Genomic DNA, 22,278 nt, shown 5'->3' with positions numbered 1-22,278 from the left:
TACTAAAAATGATTAATTTCCTAAGCACTTTGGATGCTGTATTTCTATAGATGTATCTTATCACAATGATAACTTATCACAATGACTTTTACATAGTAAATACTTCAAACTCATGTATAGATTCATTTTGATCTGTACCTCTGAAACATGTTAGTTTTATTTTAAGAACTCTACAAAGTAATAGTGACCACATACTTGAGCATATGTGCCATGTGAAGATACCTAACATGGAATATCTGAATTTCAGCTAGAGATTGGACTTGTAAAAGTTTGACAGCTGGTTCATGGAGTTCTGGATGGGATCCTCAGATTGGTAGCATATGCTGATTACTGTGGGTATGTACTCTCAACCTGGGCAATTTCAAGTTACCAATGTGAAGATTACTTGTGTGTAAACTCCCAGAAAATTTAATGGTCATTTCTTACAAGTCAGAACAATTCTGGTATATTACTGGAATCTCAACACTTGGGATCACTGCTTCGAACATAAAAGCAGTTTAGGAGACTGGAGTCCTTTGGACTCAACGTCTTATTTTGTAACTTGGTCTTATTATTTTCCTGCATTGTTTAGTAAAGCAAGAAGATTAGTTCTGTTTCCTCCCCCCCCCCTTGGTACTTCTTTACAATTCTGCAAAGATGTCTCAGGCTTTGGAGGCCAAGATGACCGGGTTTCCACTGGTTAAAAAGAAATGTTACTTTAACTGATGTTTAGCTATCACAAAGCCTGTATCTGCATTTGTAGCAGAGGCTAGGTATCATAGGAAGCATTTTTGATACTTGGCATTTCAGTATGATTTTCATTTGTGTGTGAGTAAATTCTCCATATCTACTAGATTAATGCAGAGTGACTTAGAGGGCTTGCGTCACAAACTCAGATGGCTACTGTGGCCAGTGGATAATGGAACAAGGAAAGCAGGTGGTGTATAACACATTGGGAAGTAGTAGACGTGGAATGCCCTTTGGGAGAGCATGCCAAAAGGAAGTGGCTTTCATTCTACTCCAGCCTACTGTTGTTATGATGGAATGTGTATTGCTGGTTGCCACATCTTTAGTTCCCTGACTCCTCACCTTTTTCTAGTCCCTACCATACTACCTGCCCCAGCAGCAGGTAATGCATATTTTAATTTAAAGTTTCTTGAATTTACCTGTTGGCTGCTAATTAAACACACATGCAAACTCAGATACTTTCACTTAAGGAGCCAATCAAAACATATCTGAGGCCAAACCCAGCCTGTGGGCTTTTAGTTTGAAATCTGTTTTAACATACAAATATATGCAGCAACTCATATTTATTGAGTGCTTTTGTTTAGGCATTTGGATAAATTTTTTGTGCTAATCAAAATGTTTAATCTTTACAATTCTGTGAACAGTACTACTATTTCTACGTATACAATGAAGAGTTTTGGTTACGCTACTTGACAAGGTCATGTAAATAGTAAAAGGTTCTATGCTGGGAGCTGGTGGCTCACACATATTCCTAGATACACTCAGGAGACTGAGATCTGAGGATCACAGTTTGAAGCCAGCCCAGACAGGAAAGTCCTTGAAACTCTTATCTTCAATTAAGCACCAAAAAAAACCTGGAGGTGGAATTTTCATTCAAGTAGTAGAGTGCTAGCTTTGAGTAAAAAAGCTCAGGAACAGTATCCTGAGTTCAAGGCCCAGGAACAGCACACACACTTAAAAAAATTCTATAGATAGTAAAATACATATAATTTCAATTATACTACAGATTTAGTGTAACTACTGAGCACAGTTTATACACACACACACACACACGCACACACACACACATACACAGATTCCACCTATGCAATTAAGTGAATGTAAGGCTTGGTAGAGACTGCTGTCTGATATCAGTGTTCATTCATGTATAGTACTTGGTTTGTGCATACATATGCTTGATTTGATAATGTCCTGGAGTACTGTGTGTTTTCACACTTTATAAGATTTTTTTTTCTTGATAAAGCTCAGTGAATGAGACCAGGGTAAAAATATCACAGGGATTTTTTTATTTCTCTTTGCCACAAACTAGACACTCTGTGCTTTGGGGCCAGTATCCTCTGTGTCCAAGGGCAAAAGTTCTTTCTTGTTTCCATATTTAAACCCCACCCATGGAAGTGGTCCAAGTCCTGAGTGATGATCACTTCCTTTGGGCTAGGGTATGAAGAATACAAGTAAATCTAGCAAGAGGAGTAAATCCCAAAAGGCAGAGATAAGTACTTGAGGTCAGAGACTGCATCTTTTATAGTTTGTCTACATACCAAACTCATTAATATGAAGAATTATCTTAGCAGTAGTGCTTGTAGTAGAAAAAGTATTACAGAGAAGCTAATCTTGTCTTCTGTTTTCACATTAGCTTTTGTGATTTCTAGCATTTGGGGATGTCTTTTTGAAAAAGAAATGTAAAATCAAGGCCGTGTCATGTTTCTTCTTCTTCATTTCCACTTTTTTTTCTTACTGTATAAAGTTTTTTTTTTCCAACTTAAAAACTCTATGCTATCTGGGTAAAGCTATAAGATACTAGGATAAAAATGAAAACAGTATGAAAAAATCTACATATTTATCCATTTAGGTTCCCCCTATCTCTGGGAAGTTTTTATAGAACACCTTTTGGCACCATAAACCTCTTTCTGGTTTTATTCACTTGATGGGGAATAGGGGAGAAGAAAAGTGCCCAGCCCTCTGGTGGTACTCTTCTCAATAGTCCATACCCATCATGTGAATGGAAAGAACCCCAAATGTTCATTTTCAGAACTGTATCTCAGCTCCTGGCTCCTCAAGAAAACCAGTGTGGTTCCGATGTGGGATGGGAAGAGTGGTTTGCATTGGCATCAGCCTTGCGGGTGATTTGGGGCTGGAGCACACACAGCTGTGGGTTACAGATGCTTGCTCTCCAGTATTAATGTGGCCAGCATGTGAAACCATGGCACCCACAATACTACACAAAGGTCCACGCCTCTGATAGTTTGAGAAATAACTCCCAGCTGAAGAAAGTAGTCCTTGAAGGCCTGGAATACATTCCAGAACAGAAGGTCCTCTTTTAGAGGGGTAGAACGAGGAATAAGATGCCTTGATGATGTTGGACTGGACACCAGGGACTATCTCATAGGTTGTACACAAGTTCAGGAGCTTTAACAAAAAGTAGCAACAGCAACAAAAAATAATTCTCCAAACCTTATGTTCATGCATATTAAAAATTCCATGTTGGGCATGTAGCAGAGAGCTTATACATTCAAGCCATTCTGTATTTTCTTTGAAGACGTTGAATATAAAGCATTAGTGGTAGTTGTCATCTGGCTTGAGTCAGTGTGTTAGAAATATTCCTACCAAATTTCATTTCTTTATGCTGTCTCTTGGTGGAATTAGAGGATATTATACCCAAGAGAAAGGAAATTAGTATAGGGTTGGATGGTGCTTTCTTTCTTTCTTTCTTTTTTTGATTGGTCGTGGGGCTTGAACTCTGGGCTTGGGCGCTCTGCACTCTTCAGCTCAAGTCGAGCGCTCTAACACTTGAGATACAGCACCACTTCCGGTTTTCTAGTGGTTAATTGAAAATAAGAGTCTCACGGACTTTTCTGCCCAGGCTAGCTTTGAACTGTGATCCTCAGATCTCAGCTTCCTGAGTAACTAGGATTACAGGTGTGAACCACCGGCGCCTGGCTAGATGGTGCTTTCTTTGTAAGTTCAGTAAGCAGGACTGTTTGTGGGACACAAGGATTTTTGTACTTCTCCTTTATGAGGTGTGTACTTCTTTCTAAAAGTGTATTTGAGAAAGTATGTTTCCACACATCCCCCACCCAGTTAGTGAGATAGTTTTCTCATTCAGGTGCAATTTCCTAGTGAAATACTAGCTTCTAAGTATCCTGAAGTTAGTTTATTGACTCTTATTGCACTTTTGAGTACCTAATAAATAATTTATTAGTCTGATGGATATGTGGCTACCTAACTATGGAGCATGAAATATGCACTGTTTTTCTAATACACTGTAGGGAGACCTGTTTATAAAGTATTTAGTATTGGTTTTATAATGCACTGTTGACAACACTAGACCACGGAGCTCAAAGATCAATCTCATTTTGGCCCACAGTATTAATGCTACTTTATAAAGCAGTGTGACAGGTCACTTAGGCAGTGGCTCTCACAGAAGGACTCTGTTAGGAAGGCAAGCTGTAGTGGTTGCCAGTGCAGTGGATGAATGTCTTTGTTTATGTCCTATCCCTGACGTGACTCTATGGCAGCTGCTGATGTTGACCAGGTGATGAAACCCCGTTTCCCTGTTCTCTAGAGGAATTCTGGAATAAAAGTACTGAATTCTACTAATGCAGCATGCACAAACTGGGCAGGGAGCTGGTATGACTTGGTTACAGTTACATTCTTGGAGAAAGGAGTCAGCAGTAAGAAGAGGAACTTAAATTTCCTCAGTTTGTCTCATATTGTTAATGAAGTGATATTCTTCCTCATACTTCTTCATTGAAGCCACATATGTGACATAGTATAAAGTATTTCCTTTTTTTTGTTTTCAGGAATTTTCCTTAGGAATGGTTCACAAGCATTTAAAAATCTGCCTAATAAGCACTACATTTGGAGTATGATTAAATAAAAATCAGATAATGTTAAATCAATTCTCAGTGTTAAAATTTTCCTCTAAGGATGCTTTCTTATGGAGATGTTGTATAAATTACAATGGTTTTATAATGTATCATTGCCTTTTAGGGTATATGTTTTGCAGCAAGTGCATTAAGAACTCTTTGCTGGTTCTAAGTATTCCAGTTCCCAAACTGGAAACGCTGAAAATACAATGCATTGAATCTAATTGACTTGCTTGTGACTTCTTATGTGATTTTAGATACCAATGCTGTGTCCATTCTGGTATTTGCCATTTCTTTTATTCATTCCTCATTGTTTCTGAGCTTTATTTAAACCTGTTCAAATGGACTTGTGCTGTTGTTGTTTTTTCTCCTCTGTAATAGTCTTTGATTTTGTTCTATGGTATCTTCCTTATAAGGTAGCCGTATCTTTTACCTTTTGGAATGATAGTCTCTTTTCTAAAGCTGTTATTTATTGAGCACTTACTAGGTGGTAAGCATTTGTTAGGCCCTAAGTTACCAAGGATAGTAAACTTGATCCATTTTTAACCAGAGAATACTTTAGTGAGAGAGGTGGGAAGTTAACCTGGCTTTCTTACGTAAGCACTCTTAATATGTGTATTTTTTAACCCACAGCTTTTTCTAATCTCTCTCTTTGTTTTGTGAAGGAAAAAAAATAACCTTTTCTCCCTTTAGGGCCACTTTTCATTTGTGTTCATGATCATAGTCTCTCTTAGGACCCTTTTATACCATTTTCCCTCTGGCTTACATCTTCAATATCTTTTTCTCTGCTGATTTCATCCCCTTTGCTTATGATAGAGTATGTTTTTCCTCCTTTTTTCTTTTTTCTCTTGTAGGGAGAAACAAACTGTCAACTCACTTAAAATTTTTTCTAGGCCCTGCTAACTTTTTACAGCACATTCCTTGTTCTCTTTATGGAATTTCTCAAAAGTATTCACCTTTTTCCCCCTCCCTTTTGTCTTAGTTCTTGTGTAATATAGATTCTATATATCCATCTATCTACCAAGACAATTCTCACCCAAAATTCATTATAAAATAGGTCATCCTATTTTATAGGATGACCTATTTTATAGGTCTCTTTCTCCATTTCTCTCTCTCTCCCTCTCTCCCTCTCTGTCTGTCCGTCTCTCTCCTGAATACCTATTTACCTAAACTTAAGAATTACTGCTATCCAAACACATCTGAACTATACTGTGTTACTTCTCAAATTATATTGTACCAGCCTCTGCCAAGTCCCCTATTATTTCTCAAGCATTGTTTGAGTTTGGTGTTTATCATCTCCGTGAATTTTTGTTTGTTCTTATTGTATGTACTCTACTACCACTACACTTTATTACATGCCAATTATAATATTATATATTAGAACATTTTAAACTCTCAGCCATCCTACCTCTTGTAAAATCTGTCTTGTCATTCAGAACATTAGACAGTCGGCCTCTTAACACCACAGATGTCTCCTGTCTGTCTCTCAGTACCATAGTTGTTTTCTCTAAGGTGTTCACTTTGGCCATGTTTTCTCACCTCTTAAGTCATATCTGTACAGATGGATAAAAATCTGATAACTCCAGTATTGATCTGTTTTCTGAGCATTTCTAATTACCTAATTAGCTGCATGATCTACAGTTACTCCAAAGTAAGCTTGTTGTATAATCCCCAAACTTGTTTTTATTTCTGTTGATTGTGCTATTTTTTGTTGCTCTGTCAGAGATCTAGTGTCACATTCACTCTTCTCACTTGTTATCTACATCCTACTAGTACTACTGTTTCCTTAATTTTATTCTCAGAGTATCTTTGTGTCTTGTTTTTTTTAGCCAGCCCATTTGCCAGTAGTCATGATACTTAGTTTTTATAGGAGTTTCTTAATTGATTTCTTCACATCTTTGTTTTCACACTTCAGTCTGTCATAGCGTGACAGATAAATCATTTTTTTGTCTTTAAAAAAATTTTTTTTGTGAAAGCACCTTACAGAGGGGTTACAATTACATGAGCAAGGTAATGAGTACATTTCGTTTTTTACATTTTTTTATTGTGGAACATTTTAGAGAATAAAAAATAATCATGAGAATCTCTTCAACTTTTGACTGCTAGTGAGTAAAAGGAAAAACTCCAACTCTTTCCAATGAACTATGAGATCCTTGACATTATAATAATTACTATTGACCATGCATCCTTTCATTTTATTATTACTCTACATATAACATACTATTTTATAGTCAAACTGGATCACTTTTCTAGGAATATTAACAGTTCTTCTGTGCCCAGAACAAATGTTAATTCTGCAAAGAAGTTTCCTATTACCAAGCTAGAAGGAATTTTTTTAAGTCATATAGAATTCTACTGTTACTCTTATCACATTTGTTAAGTTTATTTATTTTTATTATTATCATTAAGTAGTGTACAAAGTTCAACAAAACAGTTTCTCTCCCATCTTTTCCACCCCTGTTCATACCCTCAACTTATGTGTTTCCATTTAAAATTTTAATTAGAGATAATATCACACTATTGTAGCCCAACCTGGCCTCAAACTTATGATCCTTGTGCTTTAGCTTCTCAAGTGCGGGGAGTCCAGGTACAAGTCACTCCATGTCGTTCATGTTATGTTTTCATAGGTGTGTATGTGTCTGTGTGCGTGTGTGTGCAGTGCTAAGCTTCTCTATATTAGAATATAAATTTCTTATGATCAGGGACTGTATCTTAATTTTTGTGTTCCACATATCTTTTTATACTTGGCAAAAACATTTTGTAATATTGAGTAAAAATGTTTAATTTTTAAGGTGACTATAATAATTGGAAGAAAAGGAAATAAGTTGCACAAACAGCTGGGGGTATAGCACATGTAAAGCATGTGTTTGGCATGTGTGAGGCCTGTGTTCAAATATTACAACACCCTCCCCCACCCAACACAACCAAAAAAAAAAAAAAGAACTTGAATGGGCTAGAGGTATTGCTGGATGATAAACTGCTTGGCTAGCATGCATGAGGTCCATGACTCAAACCCAGTGTTGGGGGTCAGGGGAGAGAAAAGAAAAGAAAAAGAAATTGAGTTAATTAGGGCATAAGTATTACCATATCCATTTTCAATCAGTAAATGATTCAGTTATTCCCACTTTGTTACTTCTATTTTCTCTGGGGTTTATTTATTTAACTATTAGTTGCTGTCAGCCTCAGGAATTATTAACTCTGTTTTAAAAAAAGTGTTTGGGTGGTCAGAGAAGTATGTCATATTTGCACTTAAAAATGTGTTTTGATGTATTTGGTGCTTCTAAGTCATGTTGTCTGCAGAATATATGTAATTTCCTTTCTCAATCTCTCAACAGGCACGCTTTGTGCCCACCCCACCTCCAAATCGGCTTAATTACAAATCAGAGGGCAGGCTTAGTGAACAAGACTGGCAAGCACATTTCAAGGTCCCATGTTATGGGGTTGATCCGTCTCAACTTGAGGTATGTTATTCTTTTCCATTTAAGTCATTTGGCTATGCTCACATTCTTTGGCAGCCTAGATGAGGTCTTTCTCTACTAATTATTCTTTCTTCTACTCTTGGACTATCTTCAATGTTCATCCTCATGCTCTGAAACTCAGATATGTATTGCTTCCTACTGCTTCTTGCCTATGAAGAAATTGTTTTAAGCTGTAGTTTTTAGTAACATTTATTTGGTTGCCTTTGTGATAAACTTTATTCTTTTGTCCATTCCATTAATTTGTTTGTTTATTGGTGCTGAGGATCAAATCTAGGGCCTTATGCATGTTTCTTCCTTTATCATCTTTATTTTTTTTGTCATGTGGTAGGAGGACTGAGTGATTACTATTAATATTTTTGGTAGTATTGTTCATCTTAGTAGTAAACTTTTAGAACTGGAGTGTAACATACATATAAATTGTAAGCATATTGACTGATGAATTCTGAAAAGGTGAATGTAATCCAGAATCACCAGCTAAATAGAGATAAGAAGCATTGCCTACATATCACATGCTTCCCTTACATACTTTCTCAGCCATTCTTCTGCACCAGAGGTAGTGACTACTCAAATACTCTTAGCCATTTGTCCCCATTTTTAACTTATTGTCAGTGGATTTCTCCCATTTTCTAGATATCTTAAGTTTAGAAGCAATCTTCAAGTAGAATCAAATTTGCTTTGTTTCAACATTTTTCTCTTTAAATCAGACATATATAAATACATGTATATATGTATTTTTTATAAAGCCTTTTTATAAAGACTTAAATTTTTATACTGGCATTTCATTTCTCTTTTTATGTACTTTTTAGGCTTGAAATCGCATATAAGAGAATATTATCTTTGTGTTGCTTTTCTTTTTTTCCCCCCTGTGATAACTCTAAAGGCAGAGTTGCATTTTCAGATAATTGTGTAAGGTATTGAGCACTGCCCTACAACATGATTTCCTTGGGTGTCTGAATCTCAATCTTCCTTTCTGACAGTAAGCTAAACTATTATTATGATATTTTTACTGGGGCTGCCAGCTTCTCATTCCACAGTCTTTAGAAGGGACTAAATAAAAAATTAATATTATCTTTACAATCCTACAACTTTCGTGGCCACATGAAAGTAATTCCCCAGTGCATCTCCACACCCCTGCCTGTTTTTCTCATATTCATTTAAGGAGAGACATCACTGATTCTTTTCTTCTAGGTTTTCTACACACACATACACACGCACATATGCACGCACGCACACACGCGCGCACACACACACACACACACACACACACACCAGTGACCATAGGTTATAAAGAAGCCATTGTCACTGTTTGCACCTGGGAAAAGATTAAAGTCATTTTTTATTTTCACACTAAAACAGGGTAGGTAGAATGTTTGAGCTCTTGTACACAAGATTCATGCTGATCTCATATGCTTTTCTATCTGTGAATCTTTATTCCCAGGCATTCATCCTTTCCCTAACAGTTTGTAAACTACCTTGTCTACTATACCCTACCAAAATCTTTTCATTTTCTTATTTGTGTAGTATATCAAATGATTATGGCATTTGGATATTTCTTTGAAGTGTTTCTATGAAACTGAGCCCCTTATTAGGCTGTCAGCAGATGGTGCATCACACTGATTATTCTAGCTTGTGTAGAGACAAGTGTCATTTGAAGCAGTTTTTCCTTTTGCTATAGAAAAGTAAAGTTTTAGGTAATATTTACTTCTGGGGGAGGTCTCCGCCACTGATTCAATACTGTGCCCTATCTAACTCTTAAATTTCCGGGCTTGTGTGTATTACTCTGTTGGTCACATAAAATGATGTTTTTAGTATATTGTGCTTCTCACTTGGTGCTAGTCTCTAATATTATTTTTTGTAGAATAGTTATTGTTATTTATACTGATGGGTTGTTCCTGTAACTATTTAGGCTCCAAATAGTTTGGAAGAAAACTGACTAAAAACTGATGGCATGTATGTATATCTTATTTACAATTTGGACCGTGATCTTGTCCTCTGCACTCTTTGAGTTCTTCTGGCGGAGGCTTCTATATGTTGAAATGCCCAACACAGGCTGCCAGAGATAGCTGACAAGTCGTTGTAAATAGAAACATGTGCAATTCTAAGTCTCATAGAGGAGAGAAAGGCCTGTGATTGAGACTGGCAGTCTTAGATGACAGCACATTTTTTTCTTTCCTTCTTTGGTCCCATGAAGATTCTTAAATGCATTTTGAATTAGTCAATGCATGAACTGCTAACCCAAATTCATGTCCTATGTTTTCAGGAAATGTAGACAAAGAGGAAGGCTTTATAGTAAAATATAGGTTCAAAGTTTAGTACATCTACACGTGAAGGTGGTAGGTTCAATAGTGGCATGCATGCATCATTTTTAAAAATCTGAGTCATATTTGCATCATTTAGGTTTAGATCATCTAGTAAATTGAAACACAAAGAAGAAGTTGTTAAATAAGTAAGTTAAGTTTTCCAATTTCCTTAAAATTTGAGTAGAGAGTTCCAACTTGCACTCCAGAAGTTTTCACAATCATGAGATGTGATTGTTTGGGAACATTTGCCTATTAAAAGATGAGAGTTTGTCCCTAACAAAGATAGTAATGGAAAGAAATAAGGATCCAATTGGGAAGCAAGGATGTAGATATAAATGTTAAGTGAATCTTAAATGTGAAGATTACTACCTTCATGAGTAAAGATGATAATTCTTATCAGAACTATAACTTAAAACTACTTTTTAATCTCTCTTTATTCCTTTCCCGCAAAACATGCAGGAATAGTAGAATAATCTGTGTGTGTTGTGTGTGTGATTTTTAAGAGAGATGAATGTCTTACTGTCCTCTCATCAAATTATATTTGTGAGTTAAGGAAAAACAAGCAGGTTAGATTATGATATAATTAGTCACAAAGGGAACCTCTGAATTTTAAATTATTGTTAGTTTTACTTTTTCTATTTTTATAGTGATTCAATCATTTTTCCCCTTAAGTTCACATAGACAGTGAAACTTTATACAATAATGTGGGGATGGTAGTTTGCACAAGGGAAAAAGTCAGCTCTCAACTTATTTTCCTGAGGAATATGGAAATTTGGGATGGATTATCTGTTCAGAGGAGGTTTCCTTTATTAATTCTTTTTTTTAAACTTAAGACATCTGTTAACATTTCATACAGCCCAACAGATGTTGCAAAGCAAGTCCTATACTTAGTTCTCAAGAAAAATGACATTTCCTCAATTTCTTGCCCCACCTCTGTGACTGGTTCTAGTCTCCTGCTTCTGCATAATTTCTATATATTAAGTTATATACCTTAATGCATTAGGAATTTGAGCTTCAACATTATTTTCATATTGTAAAGTTTGTCTAGATTAGAAACTAGTTTATATGTTGCTCAGAGTAGGAAAAACATTATTGAAATTTTCCTGATTCAACATATAAGACTAGATAGTCTGATTTAACATTTAAGACTGGATAGCCATTCAACATTTTTTTTTTTCTGTAAAATAAGTGAGTTACAAAAGCTTGAGTTGTTTCACCATACGGAAGTGCTGATTGTCATGCGGTGTGGAGCGTCATTTTTATTATTTTGGCAAGAACAGGGACAGTTTTGTCTTGACAAGCCATTAAATGAATACCAGTGTATGTCACATGAAAAACCACTGATCTTTAACCCAGCTCTGTACTTAACCAAGCCGTGAAAATGAATAGTGAATAAAAGAAGAGCAAAGGCCAGTTTACTGTCATTACAGATTACAGAATCTGTTAACAGCTGCTGAACTGAACCCAGGGAATTACAGGTATTGTTCTGTAAACCAGCAGAGTCCTAGAGATGCTTCTTTAATTATGTATACAAACTATACACGTATTTTATATTTGCTCAGGATTTATAGTGCTAGAAACACAGAAAAAAAGTCTAAAACCTTCAAGTACATACTTTCTCAGTATAGTACATGTATGCCTCTACCACAAAGCCCTGTGTATTTATGTAACAGTATCTCAGGGAAGCTTTTCCACTCCTAGGTCCAGAACTTATTTTACAATAGTAATGAGTTTGTAAAGAAATGAAGTATTAAAAAAAGATATGCAAAATTTTCTCCTGTGAAAAAACAAACATCCCATAAAACATAAGCAAAGCAGAATTCTTTCATTCCCTTCTTCTGGCACTGTGGCCAATTTTTGTTTCATTATGTGAGTTTGTTTTAATATTTTTAGAAAATAGCAGGATAGAACTCAAACCCACCTCTATATCAAATTGTTGAAAAGAGTAAGTAACACTTTAAGCAGTCAGTTGTGGGAATTATTGCTTATTGAGCTAACAAGAAAGAACATACTTTCTTACTCTGTTGGTGGAATTGCACTGCCTCCCTATAGTCTTGTTATCCCACACTAACTGAAATGCAAATTCTTTGTAACTAATTGGATCTCATTGAGGGTACACGCAGTGTGTAGTTATAGTTATATGCAAAAATGGTTTAAAAAGTAAAAGTTTTCTGTAATTACAACTTTTAATTACTATCTAAAACGTTAACATACAGTGCAGGTTTATAATGTGTACATCTGACTTTTTAAGATGGCTGAACGCATAACATTAACATTAAGATAGGTGCAGCTCAAAAATTGCAGGAAAAAAATGTTCTAATTACAGTGGTCTTATAAGTTGGATTTTATTAAAGTCTTGTTAAAATAAAAGTGTTTTTCTTTTTAAAGTTTAGTATTTAGTGTCTTAAATCCAGTACATTGTAGTGAAGTCATTTTAAGTAGTGCAATCCTTTTCTTGGAACATTTTAAACATGAAAACATAAACATCAGAAATCATTTCCAAAAGCTGTTACTGTTTGTCCCCTTCAGTCCTCCAATCTATCTTGCCATTGTAAAATGCATTTGAGATTCTTACTTTGTGTTTTGGCTGTGTGTTGCAATGGTTGGGAGGTATTTTTTTACATTCCTATAATGTCTTAAAAAAACTGGGATGCCATCAGACCCAGTTGGTTGCTCCTTAATTTACATGGTCCTTCTCTCATATCAGGAAATGTGAGGAAAAGCAATTACTGCGAACGTGATGTTCATCCTAGTCGTCTTAGTTTTAAATAACTTTATTACAGATTTTTCTAGAGTTATTTCAAAATCCATATAGAGACAAAGGGAAAACTCTCAAAAGGAAGGCCTTATAGTTTTTTGAAGGGGAGATTTATGTCCTTAATACAAGTCTCTTGCTTATTAGAGAATTATCCTATGTTCTGGGATTCCATACTTCACAGTCTACATGGAAGTGAGTGTCAAATTCAGTTTGTGTATATTTTTGGAATATACAAATTTGCATTTAAAAGTTATTAAAGATGAGTCAGGAACTTAAAATCTGCAAAGCATAGTATGTAATACTTTGAGATATTTCTTATTGTAACAAAGCTTGTCTTTCCTGTAAAATATTGTTAAGGGACTAGCTAAGATTTTGTTTGACCAAATCCGCTTATCAGGTGCACTATGGTGTATTTGTTGTGAGAAATTTTTAACTCATATTTTTAAGGTGTGGCTGTGGCAATAAAATCTAGGTAATAGTTGCATTGTAGACCTGTTAGGCTAGACCTTGCTATCTGAGAACTCAGTTTGCCTATTCTGGGTAGCATTTTGTCAGAAGACTGCTGGCTGGGCAGACCAGATTTGGATGTATTAGCTAGTCAGCCTAATAACCCTGTACAGACTGTATTGATTTTCTAGGAGAGAGTTTATGAACTAAATAAACTTGGGGTTGGTGTCTTAATAAACTGCTTCTCTCAGTCTGTCACATTTAGTTATGGAGCTGTGCAGTTTAGGGGGAAAAAGGCTAATTCTGTTACAGATTGTTCACAGCAGGGTCTCCAAATTAGCCCTTTGTTTTGTAATGCCACCTTGCTTGGGCTCGCTTTGAGCACATTTCTCAGTTTTGCCCTAATGAGTTGCAACACTGATAATGTGGCTGATGATCTTTCATTGATTTCACTATCACTTGCTTGTCTGGTAATTGATCCGTTGCTGAGCCTCTAGTTAATTATATCGGCTTTGACATGGCCCGGTCCACAGGGAATTTCAAGTCTTGCAGAATAACAGTTTTAATAAAAGAGTCTATTACTGCAGGTGCTTGCTGCTGCATGCCAGTTGATTTTTGTATTGTTAGTGTGTGTGTTGAGGAGAGAGGGTAGGATACCTGGGAAAGAAGAGAGGACTGTAGGACTGAAAGAAAAAAAGGGGGGGAGCAGTGTGTGTGTGTGTGTGTGTGTGTGTGTGTGTGTAAAAAGCGGAAGAGGGAGTAAAAGAGAAGAGGGAGAAAGGTGGGGAAAGAAGGGGGGCGAGAGAATACGCAGGCAAAAGGGATACAACAGAGCTTGAGTGGAGCTAGGAGGAAGCTTGCTATTGACAGTGTCCTTAAGCCTCCCACAAATAACAGCCATTAGTGGGAAGGTCAGGAGCTGAGCAGGCAGCTTGACTGAGGCACTGAGTGCCACTTCAGAAATCAAGAGGCTAGCAAATTTTAGAGGGAGTTTAAGTGGGTAATAGCTAGCAGTAAAGGTACAGTCACAGTTGACAATTGACTCATAGGGGCTTTTCCTGCCCTCCCCCCCCCAAGAATATTTTTATTGACCACAGGTGGACTTAATATATTTTAAGGCAACAATTCTTTGGGTTCTTGTTTGTTTCCTCTTAGATATTGAATTTGCTTCTTTTGAGACTTTTTTGTGCTTAATGGTGGTGAACTAGAGGGAAGTTTAACAGAAAAGCTTTCAGGAGATGTCGGTTCTAGAGGGGAAGGCACATTTGTGTCAACATAGTGTACGTTTTCTCATCTTTTCTCATTGTCCACTAATGACACAGAGCTGCCATTGAAGCTCTTTTCTGTTTCTTTTGTTGTTTCTGAGAGTAAGGTTTATTGTTATTCTTTAGTTAAGAAGGAGTAAGGAGAGTGGTACATTTGTCCTCAATATTTGTAGGTGGTTGAAGATTAATGTATCTTACATTTTAAGTTTAGGAAGGATGGCTTTTTCCTGCTGACTACTTTTATGAGATGGCATGAATTTAGCTTTCCCTTTTGAAGTTTCAGTGTTTATGTACAGTGCATTTTGTTCAGTTCTGCTTTGCCATAAATAAGGTAGATAAATACTATCTAATAAATAGATGCTTTGTTTTTAACCTGGTTTAATTAAAAATATCACCTGCTATTAAGGCCGTATTTCATCAAACAGAAGAATGTTGTAGAATTTTCTATAGAGATCTTAAATGAAAAAATGGTGCTTATGTATTTATTTTTGACTGAAATAGGATAGGCATTTTTCTTCATCTTTTTCTTTTTTATGACCTGAAAGGATATTGTAGATGTTTTATCTAAGAACTTTAACAAAGGATGTTGTTCTATTGAGCTTTAAAAGGTCTTTTCCCCCCTTTGCTATTCAGTTTATCATTACTTAACCTCTAGTTCAGTAATTAATGGCCTGAGGTACTAGATATTAAGTAGTATATATTTATTTTGCAAATGTTTATTGTACATCTTCTATGTTCAACTGCTAGGTCAAGTCTATGTATATTGTTTTTTTTCTGTGAGTTTATGTGTGGTTATAAATAGTCCAGCACATGCTATATGACTTTTAGCAGCTAACATTTAGACAACTGAACCAACTTTACATTCTCTTCCAGCTGAATATTTTGTTTTCTTCCGGCACAGTTTTTTAAAATTAAATGTTACAGTTTTATAAACATTAAAAGCTGGAGTCAGATATTGCATACTATACGCTCTGGTTGGGACACATTTCCAGGGAAGGAAGGACACTAGCTTCCCCTTGCTCTATGGACTCTGGTGATTGTTGCACTATTTGAAGTGTGCATAAGTGTCTTTCTGTCTGTATCTGGAGAGGGGTTAGCGCAGGGTGTCATTTGGTGCCTGACAGTGGAACAGTGCAGTTGACTCTTAGCTCTGCTATCCAATGACATGCAGTGGTGAGGGTTTGAAGCTGATGGTTGGGTCTCCAGTGCTGCCTGCACACCTGACAGGCAGCTGTTAAACTGAGCAAAGGCAAGCTTGGGGAGTCACAATCTATGCATAAATGATAGGGATATCTGTGCAGAAGGTGCAAAGGAAGCTCTGACCCCCCCTCCTTCCCCCAAATCTCTTCCCTTCCCAAATGAAATGCACAGTTCAGCCAGCTTCTTAACTACACTACACTCCTGCTACTGGCTGCCAAGAGGCTCAAAAATCCACCTTCACTTTTCAGTCAGAAGAGGCAGAAGTGGATGTGAGAGAAAGAGAGACACAGAGAGACAGAGAGCCAAAGAGGGCAAGAGACTTGACTTTAAGAGACTCGTGTACTGACAACTCCATGCAGTTCGGAACCAGAACGACTACGGCTGAACCAGGGTTCATGGGGACATGGCAAAACGCTGATACTAACCTCTTATTCAGAATGTCCCAACAGGTAAGTTTCTTTCTTTCTTTTTTTTTTTTCCTGAAAAAAGAAACCTCGAATTGTTATGTGTACTTTTGTTTCTCGTATTTTGCTTTCTAATTTTTTTTCCTAATGTGGTCATTTCACAGTTTGGCTCGATTTTTGTTATAACTGTGTTTCTGGAATGCGTAGGGTTACTTCATGGTTCCCCTAAGGGCTCCTAAGAAGAACAAGGGGGAAAGGATACTTAAGTAAGAGGAAGGCAAAGGTATTTGTTGCAAAGTTTCGTAGCCTGGATCATGCGAAGACTTAATTTTGTTTCTTTTGTTTTCTGTTAAAAAAAAGAAAGTCATTACCCAGAGAATACATCTTTATCTCTTTATAAAGCACTTAATCAAAGTGTCTGTTGTCTCGGAAGAAGGTTCAGCAACCAAAGTCATAAAATCTGGGTGTCCTTCTGCAGCCCGACTGACTTCTTGTGGCTGGAAACTGCTTGGTTTCAAGACCAGATGGGGAAAAGAGGAGGCTGTGTAGGCTTCTTTGCCGGCGCGTCCTGGTCACCGCGGAGGGTCGCGGAGGAGATGGAGCGCGTGGCGGGCGAATGGGGCGGCACGGCGCAGTCCAGGCTCTGTGGCCAGCTCGGCCCTGCCTGGCCCAGCGCCCCAGCGCTCTCCGCACTGTGCAGCGCCACGCCGCGCTGCGCATCTCCGGACCCGGCTGCTTACCGGACCGCCCGCCGCTGCCCGCCCGCCAGCCCGCCCGCCAGCGCACTCACACTCCGGCACAGCCGCGGTGTCCTACAGGGCCGCTCCTCTATCCAGGCTGGGCTGAAGGCAGCTCGGCGTGCAGCTCTGCCTGAGAGCCGACATGTGAGAGTGAGGCCAGCGGGAACTGATAATTAATCACCAGGCCAGCAGCTTGTACCATGCGCTCCTTGATACGCACCCTGCGCTCCCGGCTCCTCTTGCACAATTGCTGGCTCTGCGGCTCCGCGGGGGAGCGAGGGTAAGAGGAAGCGAAGGGGAAACAACCCAGAAACTTTTGTCTTGGACTGTGCTCAAGTAAGGGAGGGAAGTTCCCCCGGTGCCTCCCTCCTAGACAAGTCTTGCTTTTCAAAAAGCCTGCACCAAACCCACACAAAGCAAGAGTTTATCATCCACGCAGCCCTGACAAATACACTTGATTTTAAGTAGATGCTGATGGCTAAGAAATTGATACCGTTCCACTTATTTTTTTTTAAAAATCGCTGCAAGTGCTTAAATGTTTTTCTTTGTATGTAGAAGGTAACAGATATTACATACTTTGAGCCAAATTATTTTAAATTGTTGATAATGAAGGAAAGAAACGATTTGCCAGGCTATGGACGGCCATAAGTTTAAAAATATATTTGCCAAAGATAGTGCATACAGTCAGGGTTTTGTAGCATTTAGCTGGCAAACAGTTTAACCACACAGTTCTAGCTGGGGTAAATGTATCTGAATAAGGTGTATGTTGACATCCTGTAGAGGGACCCTGATTACTGCTGATACAGTAAGCTGGGATTTAAATGCAATCAACATACACCCAATAAGCAACTCTCTTTACCTACAATTTCCATTCTTGCAAGTGAAAAGTTCATTTCCTTACAGAAATGCCCCTTGTCATTGCAGAATGCTTTGGGCGATATTTTTATGCATCACATCCCTGCCTGGGTGGCTCTCTTGTGGTTGGAACACAGAGTATGTTTTCACTAACCTTAGAACCAAATAACTTGGTGCTACACTTTTAAAATTAGGTGTCACCTTAAGGTTTACCTTGAGTTTGTGGAGATCCTGTGTGTGTGTGTGTGTGTGTGTGTGTGTGTGTGTGTGTGTGTGTATTGGGAGAGAAGATTGGTTTAGGTCTCCCTCTAGCTAGAAAAGAGTTAATAAAACCAGATAGAGATAATGATCAATTGATAAATGGCTATTGAACCACATAGATGGTGTTAGATTGCTTCTTTGGCACTAGCCCATTTCCAAGTAGATTTGAATGTAAGGCGTCTTTAAGTCATGGAAAGCATTTTAGCTAAAAAAAATAAAAACTAAATTATATAAATGATGGGTCTGAATTTAAAAAATGATTTTAGATTTCTCATAGAAAAACTTGTACAACTAAGCTAACACAATGTCTTAGAAACATCCTGTTCTACTGTGGAGGAATAAAGATGTATTTTGTGTGTACCTGTATGAATGAATGTTTAATCAGTAACTTTATATTGCGAAGTAATTTGTGCTAAGGATCCCCTATAAAACTACATAATATTAATTATACTATTTACTAAGTATGATACTACAAAAAAGGGAGAGAAACCAAAATTTAAAGAAGTATTGTGATTGAAGTATATTATTAATGTGGTTTCTTTTTGGAGGGTTTTTGATGTAGTTAACAATCCTTGTTTTCCTCTCATAGTTACTAAATATTTACCTTCTGTGCATTTTTGGAAAGCACATAAAAGAGAGTGAGTTTGTATGTGTATGTGTTTTCCTTCAATAGTTTGTATAAATATTGTGTAAACATAAATTCAAACTGTGTTTAACTCTAAGCCTATATAGTATACATGTTTAATATTTTTGTTTTCCTTACAAATTATTATCAATGCTGTTGAGACAGAGAGTGAGGGTGAGAGAAAGTGTTGTGAGAAAGATGCCTCAAAATGATCTCTCAGTCATTAATTTTGACAATTATTAGGTTCAATACCCATATTGAGACAGCTTTTTAAATGTAAAAGTTTGTTAAGTTTAATCAAGCATGCAGAATTCTGTGTGTCTCATTTCTAAGGCAAAGACATTTTTCTAGATGGATATTTTAATTTGTAAGTAAAAATGCATTTAGCTTATGAAATGAATGGAATTTATTGGGCACATTTTTTCCAAATTTTTATTTAATAGTATAAATATTAGTAATTCTATGATCATTTCTTTAAACATTAGAAAAGACTGATTAGTAGAGCTACTATAAAATGTTTAAGGACTCAATCCTAGAGAGTTTACTAGCAGTAAACAGAAAAATTCTTGGTGGGGAATTTGTTGTGAATTCTAAAATTTAATAATCTAGTCTTATGTCTTCTATGGTAAACTAGGAAGTGGGAGATAAAAATCTTTTTTCTTTTATTTCATTTGAGCAAAGTTGGATTTCCTTAAATGTAAATCTTGTGTTCTAATACTATCGAAAAAAGCTCAGAATCCAAAGTCAATTTTGAGTTGGAAGAATTAATTATGTTCCTCTAAAAGTTTGAGGATACAACTATTTGACGTTATTTTCCTCTCTACTTAACATTTGTTTCCTTCCACATTAAAGTATTATTTTTCTCAAAAAGGATCATGAAAAGCTTAACAATTGACTTCTGTGAAGGAAGTTCTGGGGCCAGTTTGATCAGTGATCTCAAGAATGACCGAAAACCTTTCCCTCTTTTCTGCTCATCCTATAGCCCAGACACAACCTTATTTTAGGCTCAATATTGTTAAAAGCAAAAATAAGGTCTGTTTTTCAAGTTAAAAAAATTAGACTTTTAAAAGGTAGGTTTTCTATTTTTGTACCTGTTTTTTATATTTGAGAGGCTACCGGATCAAATTCTTACAGCTACCTCGAGGGATGGTATAGTCTTATCTACTTTAAAATCTTTCCAGAAATGAAACTGTACAGGTACATTTCACATATTACTACAGGCATTTATCTTTTATTATTGGTAAGATGTATAGCATGTTTCAAATAAAATGCAGATCCCTTAATAAGGTCTCTTTCAGACTGAGTGAAATACTAAGTTAGAATTATAAATGACTGAGTATCATTATGTAGTAATTTAGGATTCACCCAATGATGTAACAAAATTAACAACATAATTTCATTGTGAAACTGTGTCTTATTAAAGAACAACTGTCTGACATTCTCTTACAGTTGCTTTATTTAACTTCATACAAATATTATTAGTAGTGACATTTTTCTATTGTGCATTAGATTCGCTCATTAGCATGATGTGTTAGTTATCACCAGAGAAATCATTTCCTAGATAGGTGAGGGGCAAACCAGGAAACTAAAAATTAAACTAGTGATTTACATTAATACTAGAGCATCTGCTCACCAGAGATAGGACAAGAGTATAAACTTTCTTATTAATATAAAATCTAGTACTATTCAGAGAAATGATAAATAAAATGTAAGAAATATGTTATTGTAATCCATTTAAAAGACTTCTAAAACACTCAGATGAATATTTCTTCTAATAGTCTTTTAGTTCTTTCAATTCATAAAGAAAGGCACAGTCTCAGTTTGTGAGATCTATATTTTCAACTGAAAATGATGATTTTGTCTGACTTCTTGAATATTTATTCATTTGAATATTTATTAACAATTTAAAAGCCATGTATACAGAATTTCTTTTAAATCAGATGTCTAATTGTGATTTGATTCTGTACAGCTCGTTTGTACAATACATTTTCCTGCAAAGCTTTATCCCACAAAAATAGACATCCCCTTTTAACATAGGGTGAATTTTCTTTTTTAATCAGAGCCCAAGTAAAGCAGAGGATAGTTAATGGTCTTTGAAAATGACTTTCATTGCCAAGCATCAACCATCTCTAGGTGTCCTTCTGTACATTTTCCTCTCCTCGTCCCCCTTTTTTAAAAAAAAACTTTCTTCCTCCTTATATTTGGTATATTTGACTAAAAAGAGAAGGATTAAATTGACCAAACTTGGGCTCTTGATTCTTAGGTAAATATTTGTATTAGCAGGCATGTAATTTTAGCCTGTTGAATATTAGGCTACTTCCCCAGACTTAGTTTTTTGTCCAAGTGATAATACATTGTATTTTGAAATCTTAACAATAGACATAGCTTGCAATATAATTCTCAATGTCCATTCTGATATCATAACATTGAAATAGGAATATTTGGGTAATTGTTAAAATATAAATTGTAGTATAGAGTCAGGTGCTTATGTTTCAGCTTCTAATTTACAAGTATATGGCTAGCACACAGCTTTCATTTAACAGATACTGCTTAATTTGTGATTTAATAGGAAAGTAATAGGTAATATGCATATAGTATTCCATGTACATGTTAAAATGAAAAAGTATGAATTCATATGTTCTTGGATGTATGTACAGTATTGAAAACCTATCCAGAAATTGCAAATTTAGTTTCAACATGGTGCATTTTACCAAATTTGAACATAGTAGGTGGTCATTTTGAAATTATTTAATTTTCTCACCTTTGTGTCATCTTCAAACAGGTCCCTTGTGTTTACAGAATTTTGAAAGCTCTTTGCTAAAGTGAGTCAAGTAACCACAATTGAGAACTCAGTTTCTAAAGGTATAGATATCTTATCTATAATTGTAGGCATTTAAAAATAATTATAAATATATATAAATGTATCTTCACATCACTGATAAATCCAATTATTCATGCATAGCTTTATGTAAATTGATTAATGCAGCAGCAGGACAGATTTGGGCTTCCACAGCAGCCTAGCCTCCCACTCCTATGTCAGGGTTAAGAGCCGAGGCAAATCCTCCCTAACTAATTAGATGCTGAGTAAGGCATCTCTGAGAAGTTGGGGCAGAAGTGAATGGGTCACAGCAAGGCAGGATTGCAAGGACTCCAATGATAGTGAAAGCATTCAAGTTTTGCCAGGTCATTGTGACACAGGGAGCTGATTCCAAAGGAACAGTCCGTTACAGATAGTGAGCTGGCGTCATCACTTCAATGAAAAACAAAATCCTAATGCTTCTTCCACTCTACCTTATATGCATGATACACTCACTTTAAGCAAGTTACAGTGGGACTCCCTGTTAACGATCTG

The 22,278-nt window shown here is 36.4% G+C and overlaps 1 protein-coding gene across 2 annotated transcripts in view; it reads left to right on the top strand.

The window, feature by feature from the left end:
* Positions 1-22,278, top strand: part of Bnc2 (basonuclin 2) — a 426,707-nt gene that overhangs the window by 114,361 nt on the left and 290,068 nt on the right. Inside the window, exons 2-3 of one of the 2 annotated variants that reach the window (XM_013020751.1) lie at positions 7,928-8,053; positions 16,290-16,490. In XM_013020751.1, coding sequence (XP_012876205.1) covers positions 7,928-8,053; positions 16,290-16,490 — 327 coding nt within the window. The remainder of the gene's footprint in view (positions 1-7,927; positions 8,054-16,289; positions 16,491-22,278) is intronic. The other variant, XM_013020752.1, reaches the window with a different exon arrangement.

The sequence above is a fragment of the Dipodomys ordii genome, unplaced genomic scaffold, assembly GCF_000151885.1.
Source record: "Dipodomys ordii isolate 6190 unplaced genomic scaffold, Dord_2.0 Scaffold53, whole genome shotgun sequence".
Lineage (NCBI taxonomy): Eukaryota > Metazoa > Chordata > Mammalia > Rodentia > Heteromyidae > Dipodomys > Dipodomys ordii.
This window is presented reverse-complemented; position numbering and strand designations above follow the sequence as displayed.